This window comes from Magallana gigas, chromosome 4 (genome assembly GCF_963853765.1).
Source record: "Magallana gigas chromosome 4, xbMagGiga1.1, whole genome shotgun sequence".
Classification (NCBI taxonomy): domain Eukaryota; kingdom Metazoa; phylum Mollusca; class Bivalvia; order Ostreida; family Ostreidae; genus Magallana; species Magallana gigas.
The window spans coordinates 25,297,701-25,312,562 of NC_088856.1; the positions used below are offsets into that span (position 1 = coordinate 25,297,701).

General features: G+C 34.1%; 3 protein-coding genes and 1 long non-coding RNA gene across 4 annotated transcripts in view; 1 reads left to right on the forward strand and 3 right to left on the reverse strand.

The window, feature by feature from the left end:
* Window positions 1-7,531, forward strand: part of LOC105338562 (uncharacterized) — a 31,971-nt gene extending 24,440 nt beyond the window's left edge. Inside the window, exon 5 of the mRNA XM_066081739.1 lies at window positions 7,366-7,531. Within this exon, the coding sequence (XP_065937811.1) occupies window positions 7,366-7,496 (131 nt within the window). The 3' untranslated portion in view covers window positions 7,497-7,531. The remainder of the gene's footprint in view (window positions 1-7,365) is intronic.
* The window catches only part of LOC105330985 (uncharacterized), a 101,632-nt gene extending 87,733 nt beyond the window's left edge, over window positions 1-13,899 (reverse strand). Inside the window, exons 1-2 of the long non-coding RNA XR_010713022.1 lie at window positions 13,746-13,899; window positions 13,508-13,564 (exon numbers count right to left, since the gene is read on the reverse strand). This is a non-coding gene — a long non-coding RNA (uncharacterized lncRNA). The remainder of the gene's footprint in view (window positions 1-13,507; window positions 13,565-13,745) is intronic.
* LOC136274582 (tripartite motif-containing protein 2-like) lies at window positions 2,044-5,268 on the reverse strand. Its single transcript, XM_066081733.1, has 2 exons — window positions 5,122-5,268; window positions 2,044-4,191 (listed from the first exon to the last, which is right to left on the reverse strand). The coding sequence occupies exon 2, from the start codon at window positions 4,182-4,184 to the stop codon at window positions 2,520-2,522; it is 1,665 nt and encodes a 554-aa protein (XP_065937805.1). The 5' UTR covers window positions 4,185-4,191; window positions 5,122-5,268; the 3' UTR covers window positions 2,044-2,519.
* Window positions 7,601-12,924, reverse strand: LOC105336219 (uncharacterized). The gene is made up of 2 exons (XM_066081738.1): window positions 12,805-12,924; window positions 7,601-10,607 (listed from the first exon to the last, which is right to left on the reverse strand). Exon 2 carries the CDS (start codon window positions 10,598-10,600, stop codon window positions 8,936-8,938), a length of 1,665 nt encoding a protein of 554 aa, XP_065937810.1. The 5' UTR covers window positions 10,601-10,607; window positions 12,805-12,924; the 3' UTR covers window positions 7,601-8,935.
* Window positions 13,900-14,862: the final 963 nt, after the last annotated feature.

The following is a 14,862-nucleotide window of genomic DNA, read 5'->3' on the forward strand; positions in this document are numbered from 1 at the left end:
AGTAAGTTGTACTTGATTGTACATCACATGACTTAAAATCAAATCAAACAAAAGGCCAGCATGAGATCGGTCAAATGTTTTATTTCAACAAATTGAATCTAATTTGGTTTACAATGATCTCTGAATGATTTCCAGGTGAACATTGCATCAATCTCTGCGGAGATTTCACTGTCCATATCTACTACGTCTGTAATGACAAAATTACATATAACTAATGACAAGTATTCAATGTGTTTAAAGAATTGTATCATAGTAGCACTGATAAAAGAATAACATCAATGTATATTAATGCTACATGTATTGATATTTGTGTAGAATGAATGGTAAATGTTTACCGTCTTTTCTCAGTCACTTGAAACCTTCAAATACAACCATCACAAAGATTGAGAATCCTATCATTTTGATATCTAACAATGGAATAAAAAACACAATATTTCAATAACTTAAAATAAAATCAACTCGTGAAACGTGACAGAATCGTGACATAAAGTAATGATAAACAAAGCTCAAATTCCCATTATATATAACTTGTACGAAGAATTATGACTGACATAACATTTCAGATTTGATTAAACAGAAATACTTGTTCATTGTGCCAAAAAAAAAATACATTTAATGCATGCAATAAAATAATTACACACCAAAAAATCCTTGGGGTTTTAATACTTTCTAATCTACATCTAGGCAAAGAATAGTTTGAGAACCATCAGGGACTGGAACAAAGAACACCGTCAAAGAAGCCAGTGCCACCGAGGGCTTCAAGAAAAGAAGGTTATAGATCGGCGATCTTCTTCGAGTGTGTCCTACACCTGTAGCTCATCGAGTTCATCATGTGAGTATACATTATATATCTACTTAGTTCGCATATACTCGTTTGATGTGTATATTTTGCACATGTAAATGAAATAATTGTATAACTGCAGTATAGTATACGTACTTATATACAAATTCATAACATACAGTATTTTGTCCAAACACGTACATGTATTATGCATAAAAAAGATTATTATAAGCTATAAATATTACACATCAGAAATTTAACCATACAACAACCCCACCTTGTACAGCCATAACAAGTCATACAAAATGTACATATATGTACATACAAACTCATTGTCATTCTCTCTGTCTGTCTGTCTCTATCTCTCTACTAATCCCAAATTTTTGTCAATTGATCCTTTCATTTCTCAAATCCTTTTTTTCAACATTTGTTATCAATCTGTTTTTGCAGCATTTGACAGTTCCTGGGGATCCCTCTGTAGCTGTACAAACTCCAACAATGGTGGTGCTGATATGAGGGTAAAAACGGAAGTAGTTCTTTTATCAGTCTTAGTCGCCATTGTCTATAATAATTCAAAATAGAAAAGATTGCTGAATAATTCGTTTATATATACAGCAATATATGTAACACGATAGAAAAGGTATTTCATTTCAGTAACAAAAAAAATAATTTTTAAATTTCAATTTGTGTTATCTGTGTACGAATTAAGCTGGTTGTTGTAATTTATACAAGAAACTACATTATTAATGTACATACTGTGCATGTATTTGATTGTGATAATCACTTTTGGTAATTAACATTTCTTTCTTTATATATCGTACATGCAGGTACATGTATATCAGTGAAGTCACATTTATGTTTAAAAACTCATAAATACTGACATGGACATGCTTTATACCGGTATATATATTGCAAGTTCATTTTAAGCTTGAACATTAGTATATACAATGTATAATATATAGATAGTTTAATTTTTATAATTAATTTTGTTATTAAGCTGGACTTAATTTCACATTATGCATTCTACATGTAGGTGCAGTCCCATAAGATTTTTTGTCATTATCAATGCATGTAAAATTCACCGGAATTATATAATTAATCTTCATAATAACATAATTATTTCATGTTTCTGTAATATGATTTTGGCTTTTTATAGTTTGTTTATCATGTTGTTGACCACAGTTGATTATAATAGATAAATTGATGCAACATTAATTAGTTTTTTATTTCACTACATGTTCTACACAGTTCTGGTAACAATCTTATTGCTATATTTTTTTAAATCCCCGGTGGATCCAAGAATCTACATGTAGTAAAACGATAATAATATGGATATTCCGTGTATGTTTCATATCCTTGACAAGAAGGTTACATGCATATACATGTACAATGACTAAAAAGCGACGATACACAAATTCTTACTAAAACAAATTTCAATACGAATATAAGCATTAAATGATGATGATTGAGTAACTGACACATCGCTTGTTAGTTTACTTGATAAGGTACAACAGATGTATATTACATGCAAATAATGCTTAAATGCCCTCTCTCCAAATAATAGTAATGGAATAAGATAAGAGAATTTCTTATTGCTGATTAAAAATGAATACCGTTTACTTTGTGAATTCATCAGTGTATAAGTAAGGTAAAGAATGAAATTCAATATACACATAACTGTACACAGGAAAAGTCCACTTTTGTTTGATGAAAATCGCATTTTTATATTTGATGATGTTTACTTAAAATATTTGAATTTCTTTACATTGCCCCTTGAAAACTCACACACAAACAGATTGTCATTATTGTCCACACATAAACCATACGGATCCTTTAGATCACAGTTATCAATGTAACGGAGAAACTGTCCATTATGATCCAGAATGTGGATACAATGGTTGTCTTTATCTGCTGTCAGGATACGACTCTGACTGTCTGTTGTGATACCATAGGGATTAAATGGTTTGTTCTTGGTAACTGAGGGATGACCGGTGTATTTCCATCTGAGTTTCCCGCTCTGATTAACCACTACTACTGCACCAGCCTCACAGTCAGCTACACAGATGTCATGGTTTCTGTTCTCTGTGATGTGTTTCATATAACTACTCCCCAAGTACAAAGGTTTACCTTCATCGTCAAACTGAATGGTTTGTTTCTCTGTAGATCCTGAGTAACGGACAACTTTGGATTGAGTTTCATCATCACTGTACATGGTAAGCAGGAGATCACCAGTAGAGGTGACACACAGATTACGAGGCACCCATCCCTTTAATCTGATTAACTCTTCTGTCTCGCTTCTCTTTACTTTATTCACTGTTCTTGTTTCTCTACCTGAGTACATTAGATTCCCATCACTGTCTACAGCTATATCACCGGGCCAAACACCTGATTTTGTATGGATTGTGTGAAGTGTTGAACCTTTGAGATTGAAGCATTTGATTTCATTGCTATTTCCACTCGTCCATATCATGTCTTCATTTACACAGGTAACATTACGTAGATGTTTATGCCCAGTCTGTATTTTGGTAACAAGCTCCGGTTCATCCAGTAGTTCTTTGACTGAAGTGTTGGGTTGGTTTAGTGACAAGACATTTTCTTCTGTAACTGTAGATAATGGGGTGATCTGTCCAAACAAAGTATACAGCTTGTCACAGTCTATTGGTTTTGGAATGAATGTGGGCAGTGTAACCTTAACTTTGGGTGGAGGCTTACTGAACTCACTGACCTTAGAGCTGTATTCAATGGTAGAAGATACTTCAGTGGACTCCTCAATTTTCCTTAAGGCATGCAGTGTTTCCTTTATGAGAGACTGTATCTGTTCGATATCATTCAAATGTTTCTGTAAAAGTTCTTTGTGTTTTACTTTTATGTCGCTGATTTCAGTTTTCATTTTGTTGACAATGATGTCAATTTCTCTGTGCCATTGCTCTCCTTGTTTGGAAATTGTTGTTGTAAGTTTATCATATCCTCCATCAAGGCTTGCTAGCTGATTTTCTAAGTCAAATGCAATTTCTTCATATGTAGGGGAAATATGATTTTCTAACTCTTTTGTATCTTTTTTAATATCATCTTTCTTAATTTTGTAAACTTCTGTAACTTCTACGAAGCTATGTCTTTTGTGCTGTGTAGATGCCATGCAGGAAGAACAAACAAACATATTGTTGCAATCCTCGCACTGGAATTCACAATTTCTGTGTGAGTGTGTTTCACATTTCGAATGAATAAGGGTTGATCTTCGTTTCTGGAAAGGAACTATTTTATGTTTGTCATATTCATCTAATATATGATCTAATATACAGGGTTTACATAGGTTGACATGACAAAAGTCACAGTAGCTGTGTACTATGGCGGTCTCACAAAGGTCACATCGGTGTACATCCTGGGCACTAGAACGGGGATTCATTGTTTTTCTATGAAAAAATAAATTAAAGACTTAAGATTGTACATTGATAAAGATAAAAATTTTCATATGTGTAGTCAGAGTGAATACTAGAAATTAATTTGGCTAGTAAAACGAATTTTTGAATTTTTTTTTTTTTTTTGAATTCATATACTACACCCCTTTCCTCACAGGAATCGGCGATTTTATCAATTTTTTTCTCATTTAGAACCATTTTGACAAGAGCTTGGACTTTAGGTAGTTGGTGTCAAACAGCAATGTGACGTAGGCCTGTCTATTTCATTGTGGGCTGCTCAGCCATTGCTCTTTGAAATCAACAAGATTTGTCTGGCTTTTGAGCTAAGACTACGCAATCGGTGTATATTTCACTCGAAACCAGCATTATTTCTAGCTTGTTTTGACGCAAGAAATTGATAGTAACGTGACGTCCTACTTAAAGTCCAAGGTCTTGTTAAACATTTTAAAATGGTTCTACTTTCAACAAATTGATAAAATCGCCGACTCCTGTGCTTTCCCCGTTAAGCTTCGGGTTTTTTTTTCAGTCGGACATTGAAACAAATTATAGAACACTTTTCAACACAGCTGTCTCATTTTATACATGTAAATCATTAGATTATAATAAATCAAGTTGTCATAGATGCGTTTGATAAACTATAGTTCCTGTGAATTATCCGAGTGAAAGATGATAATGTGTTAATGAAATTATCTTATAAAATATCCCTTTCAGCTATTTCAATTACACTTCTTTCACAGGTATGTGTATTTTTATTAAAAATCGTCCAAATGTGCTGCATAAATATTTTGGGACAAACTATAAACATCACATTATTCAAAACGAAAGTAGCTATAAAATTTCTAATGTAGGAATTGGAATTGTTTTAATCCCCATAGCTAGCAACTTATGTGTTCGTTTAAATGCAATTATAGATAGATAACAAACCTTATCAGCAAGAATTTACACAATTTATAACTGTCTGTATGCGTTCCCAATGCAAAACATGGCTGATCCTGTTCTGGTGACCACCTGATCTGAAATAAAAAAAGAAAAGAAATCAGAGTTATTTCCCTTTCATCACTATCGCCCGTTGTCTGGCAATTAGTAGCCCCATGGGCGGATCAAAATGGGGGGGGGGGGGTGTACGGAGGTTAGCACACCCCCCCCCCTTTCTCTGGGCCAAATGATTTTTTAAATTTTGATTGTACCGGTTATAATTATTGATCTGGTCATATACATGCAGTCATGTAGCTGTGATTGTGATGAAAGTAGCACATACGGAAAATTGAATTTTCCGGGGATCAAATGGAGGATTTTGTCTACCGATGGAAGGGGGAGGGGGCGAGGGTCTACCGGTATTATTTTGTATTTGATGCATAAGAATTTTGCTTGGCGTCCTGTCCCTATCCCGTAGATCCGCGCATGAAAGTACTCATCCGGCGATTTATATATTATAACTAGAACACTTTTAATGTAGATGAAAAATGGTTTTGATAACTGAATATGGTTTCTGTCCTCTTTCTCTCTTTATTTCGTCTACTTAAATTGTTTACAATTATATTGTTCATTTTTGTTCTTATGGGGTGTTTTAAATTTGTATCTGTATCAATATTTGGACCACATTTTTGACAATCAGAGATCGGTGGCTGATCTGGCAAGTCAACAAAACATGTGAAGTCAAATAAATCATAAATACTGATAAAAACTGATGAAGACACATAAACGTCATTTTAATTATATGTTGTCAGATAAATGTATTGACTTAATTCTCAGAAAATGTTGTCGATGTGCAAGAAAATAAACGGTAATGGTAGACAGACACATGTATCGATTTATTATAATAAATTGATATAAAATAAGACGACAGTCATAATTTTTTTTTTACAGATCGAAGTGGGTTTGTGCAATCCGTCTCATAGACTTTTGGGTAATTCTTTTGCTTTCGATAATTGGCAAGCGCCCCTGAAAAAAAAAACATTGAATAAGTTGTACTTAATTGTACATCACACGAGTTAAAATCAAATCAAACAAAAGGTCAGCATGAGATCGGTCAAGTGTTTTATTTCAACATTCTAATTTTGTTTAACAACGATCTCTGAATGATTTCCAAGTGAACATTCCATTAATTTCTGCGGGGAGATTTCGCGGTCCATATCTACTTCGTCTGAAATGACATAATTACATGTAACTAATGACAAGTATTCAATGTATTTAAAGAATTGTATCATAGTAGCACTGATAAAGAATAACATCAATGTATGTTAATGCTACATGTATTGATATTTGTGTAGAATGAATGGTATTTATTTACCGTCTTTTCTCAGTCACCTGAAACCTTCAAATACAACCATCACAAAGATTGAGAATCCTATCATTTTGATATCTATCAATGGAATAAAAAACACAATATTTTAATAAATTAAATAAAATTAACTCGTGAAACATGACAGAATTGTGACATAAAGTAATGATAAACAAAGCTCCCATTATATTCCCATTATATATAACTTGTACGAAGAATTATGACTGACATAACATTTCAGTTTTGATTAAACAGAAATACTTGTTCATTGTGCCAAAAAAATAAATTTAATGCATGCTATTAAAATAATTACACACAAAAAATCCACGTGGTTTTAATACTTTCTAATCTACATCTAGGCAAAGAATAGTTTGAGAACCATCAGGGACTGGAACAAAAAACAACGTCAAAGAAGCCAGTGCAATCGAGGGCTTCAAGAAACGAAGGTTATAGATCGGTGATCTTCTTCGAGTGTGTCCTACACCTGTAGCTAATCGAGTTCATCGTGTGAGTTATATATCTACTTAGTTCGCATATACTCGTTTGATGTGTATATGTTGCACATGTAAATGAAATAATTGTATAACTGCAGTATAGTATACGTACTGATATACAAATTCATAACATACAGTATTTTGTCCAAACACGTACATGTATTATGCATAAAAAAAAGCTTATTATAAGCTATAAATATTACACATCAGAAATTTAACCATACAACAAGCCCACCTTGTACAGCCATAACAAGTCAAACAAAATGTTCATATATGTACATACAAGCTCATTGTCATTCTGTCTGTCTGTCTGTCTCTACTCATCCCAAATTTTTGTCAAATGACCCTTGCAATTCTCATTTGTCAACATGTGTTATCAATATGTTTTTGCAGCATTTGACAGTTCCTGGGGATTCCTCTGTAGCTGTACAAACTCCAACAATGGTGGTGCTGATCGGAGGGTGAAAACGGAAGTCGTTCTTTTATCAGTCTTAGTCGCCATGGTCTATGATAATTCGAAATAGAAAAGATTGCTGAATATATCGTTTATATAGACAGCAATATATGTAACACGATAGAGAAGGTATTTCATTTCAATAACAAAAAAAAAAATTTTAAATTTCAATTTGTGTTATCTGTGTACGAAGCTGGTTGTTGTAAATACAAGAAACTACAAAATTATTGTACAAAGTGTGCATGTATTTGATTGTGATATTCACTTTTGGTAATTAACATTTCTTTCTTTATATATCGTACACGCAGGTACATGTATATCAGTGAAGTCACATTTATTTTTAAGAACTCATAAATACCGGCATGGACTTGCTGTATATATATTGCAAGTTCATTTTAAGCTTGAACATAAGTATATAAAATGTATAATATATAGATAGTTTAATTTTTATTAATTAATTTTGTTAAGATGGACTTAATTTCACATTATGCATTCTACATGTAGGTGCAGTCCCATAAGATTTGTTGTCATTATCAATGCATGTAAAATTCACCGGAATTATATAATTAAACTTCATAATAACATAATTATTCCATGTTTCTGTAATATGATTTTTGCTTTTTACCATGTAATATAGTTTGTTTATCGTGTTGTTGACCACAACTGATTATAATACTAGATAAATTGATGCAACATTAATTAGTTTTTTATTTCACTACATGTTCTACACAGTTCTGGTAACAATCTTATCATTAGATTTTTTAAATCCGCGGTGGATCCAAGAATCTACATGTAGTAAAACGATAATAATATGGATACTCCGTGTATGTTTCATATCCTTGACATGCATATAGTACCATTTTAACAAGACCTTGGACTTTCAGTAGGACGTAGCTATCTATTTCTTGCGTCAAAGCAAGTTAAAAATGACGCGGTTTCAAGCGAAATATGCACCGACTACGTAGTCTTAGCTCAAAAGCCAAACAAATCTTGTGGATTTCAGAGAGCCTAGGCTGAGTGGCTGACAATGAAATAGACAGGTCTAGATCACATTGCAGTTTAACACAACTACTCAAAGTCCAAGCTCTTGTTAAAATGGTTCTACAATGAATAAAAAGCGACGATACACAAATTCTTACAAAAAAAATTTCAATATGAATATAAGCATTGAATGATACAAATATGCTAGTTAAATTGTATAGGACTGAGCAACATGTCTATAAAATCTACTTCTGTCCTGATAATTGAGTAACTGCATGACGCACCGCTTGTTAATTTACTTGATAAGGTACAATAGCTGTATATTACATGCAAACAATGCTTAAATGCCCTCTCTTCAAATAATAGTAAAGGGATAAGATTAAGAGAATTTCTTATTGCTGATTAAAAATGAATACACTTTGTGAATTCATCAGTGTATAACTAGCTAGGGTAAAGAATGAAATTCAATATACACAGGGAAAGTCCACTTTTGTTCGATGAAAATCACATTTTTATATTTGATGATGTCTACTTAAAATATTTGAATTTCTTTACATTGCCCCCTAAAACCTCACACACAAACAGATTGTCATTATTGTCCACACATAAACCAGAAGGATTTTTCAGATCACAGTTATCAATGTAACGGAGAAACTGTCCATTATGATCCAGAACGTGGATACAATGGTTGAAACTGTCTGCTGTCAGGATACGGCTCTGACTGTCTGTTGTGATACCATAGGGATTAAATTGATTGTTCTTGGTAACTGAGGGATGGCCGGTGTATTTCCATCTGAGTTTCCCGCTCTGATTAACCATTACTATTGCACCAGCATAAAAGTCAGCTACACAGATGTCATGGTTTCTGTTCTCTGTGATGTGTTTCATATAACTATTCCCCGAGTACAAAGGTTTACCTTCATCGTCAAACTGAATGGTTTGTTTCTCTGTAGATCCTGAGTAGCGGACAACTTTGGATTGAGTTTCATCATCACTGTACATGGTAAGCAGGAGATCACCAGTAGAGGTGACACACAGATTACGAGGCACCCATCCCTGTAATCTGATTAACTCTTCTGTCTGGCTACTCTTTACTTTATACACTGTTCTTGTTGTACTATCTGAGTACAGTAGATTCCCATCACTGTCTACAGCTATACCACCGGGCCAAGCACCTGATTTTGTAAGGATTGTGTGAAGTGTTGAACCTTTGATATCGAAGCATTTGATATCTTTGTTATTTCCACTCGTCCATATCATGTCATCATTTACACAGGTAACATTACGTAGATTTTTATGCCCAGTCTGTATTGTGGTAACAAGCTTCGGTTCATCCAGTAGTTCTTTGACTGAAGTGTTGGGTTGGTTTAGTGACAAGACATTTTCTTCTGTAACTGTAGATAATGGGGTGATCTGTCCAAACAAAACATACAGCTTCTCATGGTCTATTGGTTTTGGAATAAATGTGGGCATTGTAACCTTAACTTTGGGTGGAGGCTTGCTGAACTCTCTGATCTTAGAGTTGTATTCAATGGTAGAAGATACTTCAGTGGACTCCTCAATTTTCCTTAAAGCATGCAGTGTTTCTTTTATGAGAGACTGTATCTGTTTGATTTCATTCAAATGTTTCTGTAAAAGTTCTTTGTGTTTTACTTTTATCTTGCTGATTTCAGTTTTCATTTTGTTGACAACGATGTCAATTTCTCTGTGCCATTGCTCTCCTTGTTTGGACATTGTTGTTGTAAGTTTATCATATCCTCCATCAAGGCTTGCAAGCTGATTTTCTAAGTCGAATGCAATTTCTTCATATGTAGGGGAAATATAATTTTCTAACTCTTTTGTATCTTTTTTAATATCATCTTTCTTAGTTTTGTAAACTTCTGTAACTTCTACGAAGTTATGTCCCTTGTGCTGTTTAGATGCCATGCAGGAAGAACAAACAAACATATTGTTGCAATCCTTGCACTGGAATTCACAATTTCTGTGTGGATGTGTTTCACATTTCGAATGAATAGGGGTTGATCTTCGTTTCTGGAAAGGAACTATTTTATGTTTGTCATATTCATCTAATATATGATCTAATATACAGGGTTTACATAGGTTGACATGACAAAAGTCACAGTAGCTGTGTACTATGGCGGTCTCACAAAGGTCACATCGATGTACATCCTGGGCACTAGAACGAGGATGCATTGTTTTTCTATGAAAAAATAAATTAAAGACTTAAGATTGTACATTGATAAAGATAAAAAAAAATTCATATGTGTAGTCAGAGTGAATACAACAAATTAATTTGGCTAATAAAACGAATTTCTGATTTTTTTTTTTTAATTCATCTACTACACCCATTTCCTCACAGGAATCGGCGATTTTATCAATTTGTTTCTCATTTAGAACCATTTTGACAAGAGCTTGGACTTTAGGTAGTTGGTGTTAAACAGCAATGTGACGTAGGCCTGTCTATTTCATTGTGGGCTACTCAGCCGTGGCTCTTTGAAATCAACAAGATTTGTCTGGCTTTTGAGCTAAGTTTACACAATCGGTGTATATTTCACTCGAAACCAGCATCATTTTTAACTTGTTTTGACGCAAGAAATTGATAGTAACGTTACGTCCTACTTAAAGTCCAAGGCCTTGTTAAACATGTTAAAATGGTTATACTTTCAACAAATTGATAAAATCGCCGACTCCTGTGCTTTCCCCGTTAAGCTTCGTTTTTTTTTTAGTCGGACATTGAAACAAATTATAGAACACTTTTTAACACAGCTGTCTCATTTTATAAATCATTAGATTATAATAAATCAAGTTGCCATATATGCGTTTGATAAACTATAGTTTACTATACTCTGTCCCAAGATATCCTGGATTTACATTTGGCTTAATTGCTTGATATTTATGAATACTTCAAGGTTCAAACGGTTTTCATATAAAAGTATGAAAAATTGCCAAGATTTCTCAGTCGAAACGCCCCTGTTAGCTTATCAGGTTTTAATACAATGCTAAAAAATGTGATGTCTACGGATATTTTGTATTGCAGCAAACTCGGATGATAACGTTGAAATTGCGCGATGGATTCTCAGTGTATTCCGAATGAAACAAGAGGCCCATGGGCCACATCGCTCACCTGAGGAACAATAGGTATGATAAAATCAGCTTAATGGAATCATAATACAAACTTTCTGGACAATGTACTAACATGTAGATCCTGTGTAAATAAAATCCACCCCCCCCCCCCTGGATATTCATATGTTTATAATCATTAGTCCCTTTTCTAAGAGGATGATTTTATAGTCAGATCACATGTTGAGTATTGCAGTTCTCAAAAAGATCCTTAACAATTGTTTATATATTGGATGTAAAGCTACATCAACCTCTGAACCTTCTTGTGAGGCCGAAGAATTGTCCTGGGGCCAAAGTCTTCACAATTTTATCAGAATCATCTAGCTGATTAGTTTCTGAGACGATTTTAAAAGATTTACTCTATATATATTCCTATGTAAAACTTTAACACCCCAACACCCCCAATGTGGCCCCACCCTACTCCCAGGGATCATGATTTTCACAACTTTGAATTTAAACTACCTGAGGATGCTTCAACACAAATTTCAGTTTTTCTGGCTGATTAGTTTCTGAGAAGAAGATTTTTAAAGATTTACTCTATATATTCCTATGTAAAACGTTGACCCCCATTGTGGCATCATCCTACCCCCGGGGTCATGATTTTTACAACCTTGAATCTACACTACCTGGGGATGCTTCCACACAAGTTTCAGCTTTCCTGGCTTTATGGTTCTTGAGAAGAAGATTTTTAAAAATTTCTCAAATATTTCATTAATTTCTAATTATCACCCCTTGAAAAAGGGTGTGGCCCTTAATTTTCATGGAGAGATAATTAGAAATTAGAATCCCCTTCGCCTATGGATGATTTGTACCAAGTTTGGTTGAAATTGGCCCAGAGGCTCTTGAGAAGATGTTGAAAATATGAAAAGTTTACTGACAAACGGACAGAGACGGACAACAGGCAAAATGTGATCAGAAAAGCTCACTTGAGCTTTCAGCTCAGGTGAGCTAAAAAGATGTAACCAATCTCCGTAAGGAATCCGTTCCTGTGAATTTTTCCGAGTGAAAGATGATAATGTGTCAATGAAATTATCTTGGAAAATATCCCTTTCAACTATTTCAAACGCACTTCTTTCACATGTATGTGTATTTTTATTAAAAATCGTCCAAATGTGCTGCATTAATATTTTGGGACAGACTATAAACATCACATTATTCAAAACGAAAGTAGCTATAAAATTTCTAATGAAGGAATTGGAATTGTTTTAATCCCCATAGCTAGCAACTTATGTGTTGGTTTAAATGCAATTATAGATAGATATAGATAGATAACAAACCTTAACAGCAAGAATTTACACAATTTATAACTGTCTGTATTCGTTCCCAATGCAAAACATGGCTGATCCTGTTCTGGTAACCACCTGATCTGAAATAAAAAAAAGAAAAGAAATCAGAGTTATTTCCCTTTCATCACTATGGCCCGTTGTCTGGCAATTTGTAGCCCCATGGGCGGATCAAAAGGGGGGGGGGGTGTACGGGAGTTAGTTTCTCTGGGCCATATGATTTTTTAAATTTTGATTGTACCGGTTATAATTATTGATTTGGTCATATACATGCAGTCATGTAGCTGTGATTGTGATGAAAGTAGCACAAACAGAAAATTTAATTTTCCGGGGATCAAATGGAGGATTTTGTCTACCGATGGAAGGGAGGGGGGGGGGGGGGGGCGAGGGTCTACCGGTATTGTTTTGTATTTATACCATAGGGTTTGATGCATAATAATTTTGCTGGGCGTCCTGTCCCTATCCCGTAGATTCGCGCATGAATTTTGATTATATGTTGTCAGATAAATAAAGTAACTTAATTGTGCCAGAAAATAATTAAATTAATGAAATGATATGATATAACAAAATGCATTACTCATTGTTTTCAAGAATTTTACCTTAGTAGCTTTGATAAAAAAATAAATATCATATTTACCTATAAATGTATGTATTTTAATGCTATTAATGTTCGTGTAAATAAATGGTAAATATTTACCGTCTTTTCTCAGCCACTTGAATCCTTCAAAAACGGCCATAACGAAGATCGTGAATCCTATCATTTGGTATCTATCAATGAAAAGGGAAACAATTGGATACGTCATTGAATTAAAACATGACAAGAATCGCGTGAATCGAGACATTAAACAAAGAAATAAGAAGAATGAGAACAAGAAGTTAGAATAATTCATTTTTAAAATTAATTTTCAGATATTCAGAATTATATCTATACTTACAGAATTCTTGTCTTCTCGGTTAACTTCTTAATGTAGCAATGAATACAATGTTCCGCTTAAGGAATAATCGAAAACTGAAATTTTCCGAAGAATATTCCTGGGAGGCAAGCAACACCTTTACTCAGAAACAGCTGAGAAGATATTATGACGTATGAATCGTGACATCAAAATTGCTTCTGAATCATGCAGATGCTTTATTTTTTTTAATTTACAGCTGAGAAGATATTATGACGTTGCATGATTTGTGACGTCACAGTTGCTTCTCATTTATCGGCGCTTCTGATAGGTCATTTATAGCGAGCGAAGCGAGCTCTAAGAACCAGTGTGCGCGGGAAAAAGAACCAGCTAAACCTGCAGTTCATCAAACAAAACTTTTTGTCTACGTCCCATAATGCTCTCTAATGTTTTCACCCGTGGTGCTATGCCAAAAATGGCCGACTTTTAACTCGTAATTTACAGTGACTTAAAGTTTGAAGACACGTTTTGAGTACCGCATATGCTTTGGCGACACTCAAAAGATTAGTTACATGCTTCCATACCTCCGTATTGAGTCGAGAAACATAAACAAAGACGAACAAAGTCATGGATGACGTCACAGTGCACTCGCGCTATATTTCCCGCGATAAATTTAGAGGTGGATCAAACATCTGAAATGCGTGTACTAGCTATTTCAGTATAGACTGCGATACCCGCCTCATTGACGTATGATTTATTTTTAATTTTTTTTAATATAGAGATTTTATGTATATATATTAGCAAGAGCCATACTGTACTTTACTGTCATATCGATCCATTTTTAAGCTAATTGTGCATGCATGAGTAGAGAGGAAATAAACAATAGGACATTTTGAAATAAATAAAAGGAATAAAATGAAGAAAAAAAAAACAGTTAAAAAATTATTTAGATATTGCATATAGTCAGACCATTAAATTTAAAAGTGGGAAATTACACACCTACAAACAGGTACCGGTCTCTCTCTCTCTCTCTCTCTCTCTCTCTCTCTCTCTCTCTCTCTCTCTCTCTCTCTCTCTCTCTCTCTCTCTCTCTCTCTGGGAAGGGGGTTGCGCTGTATGTATCATAACCATTAAAATTAGTACCTTTGGCATACTTATTGTA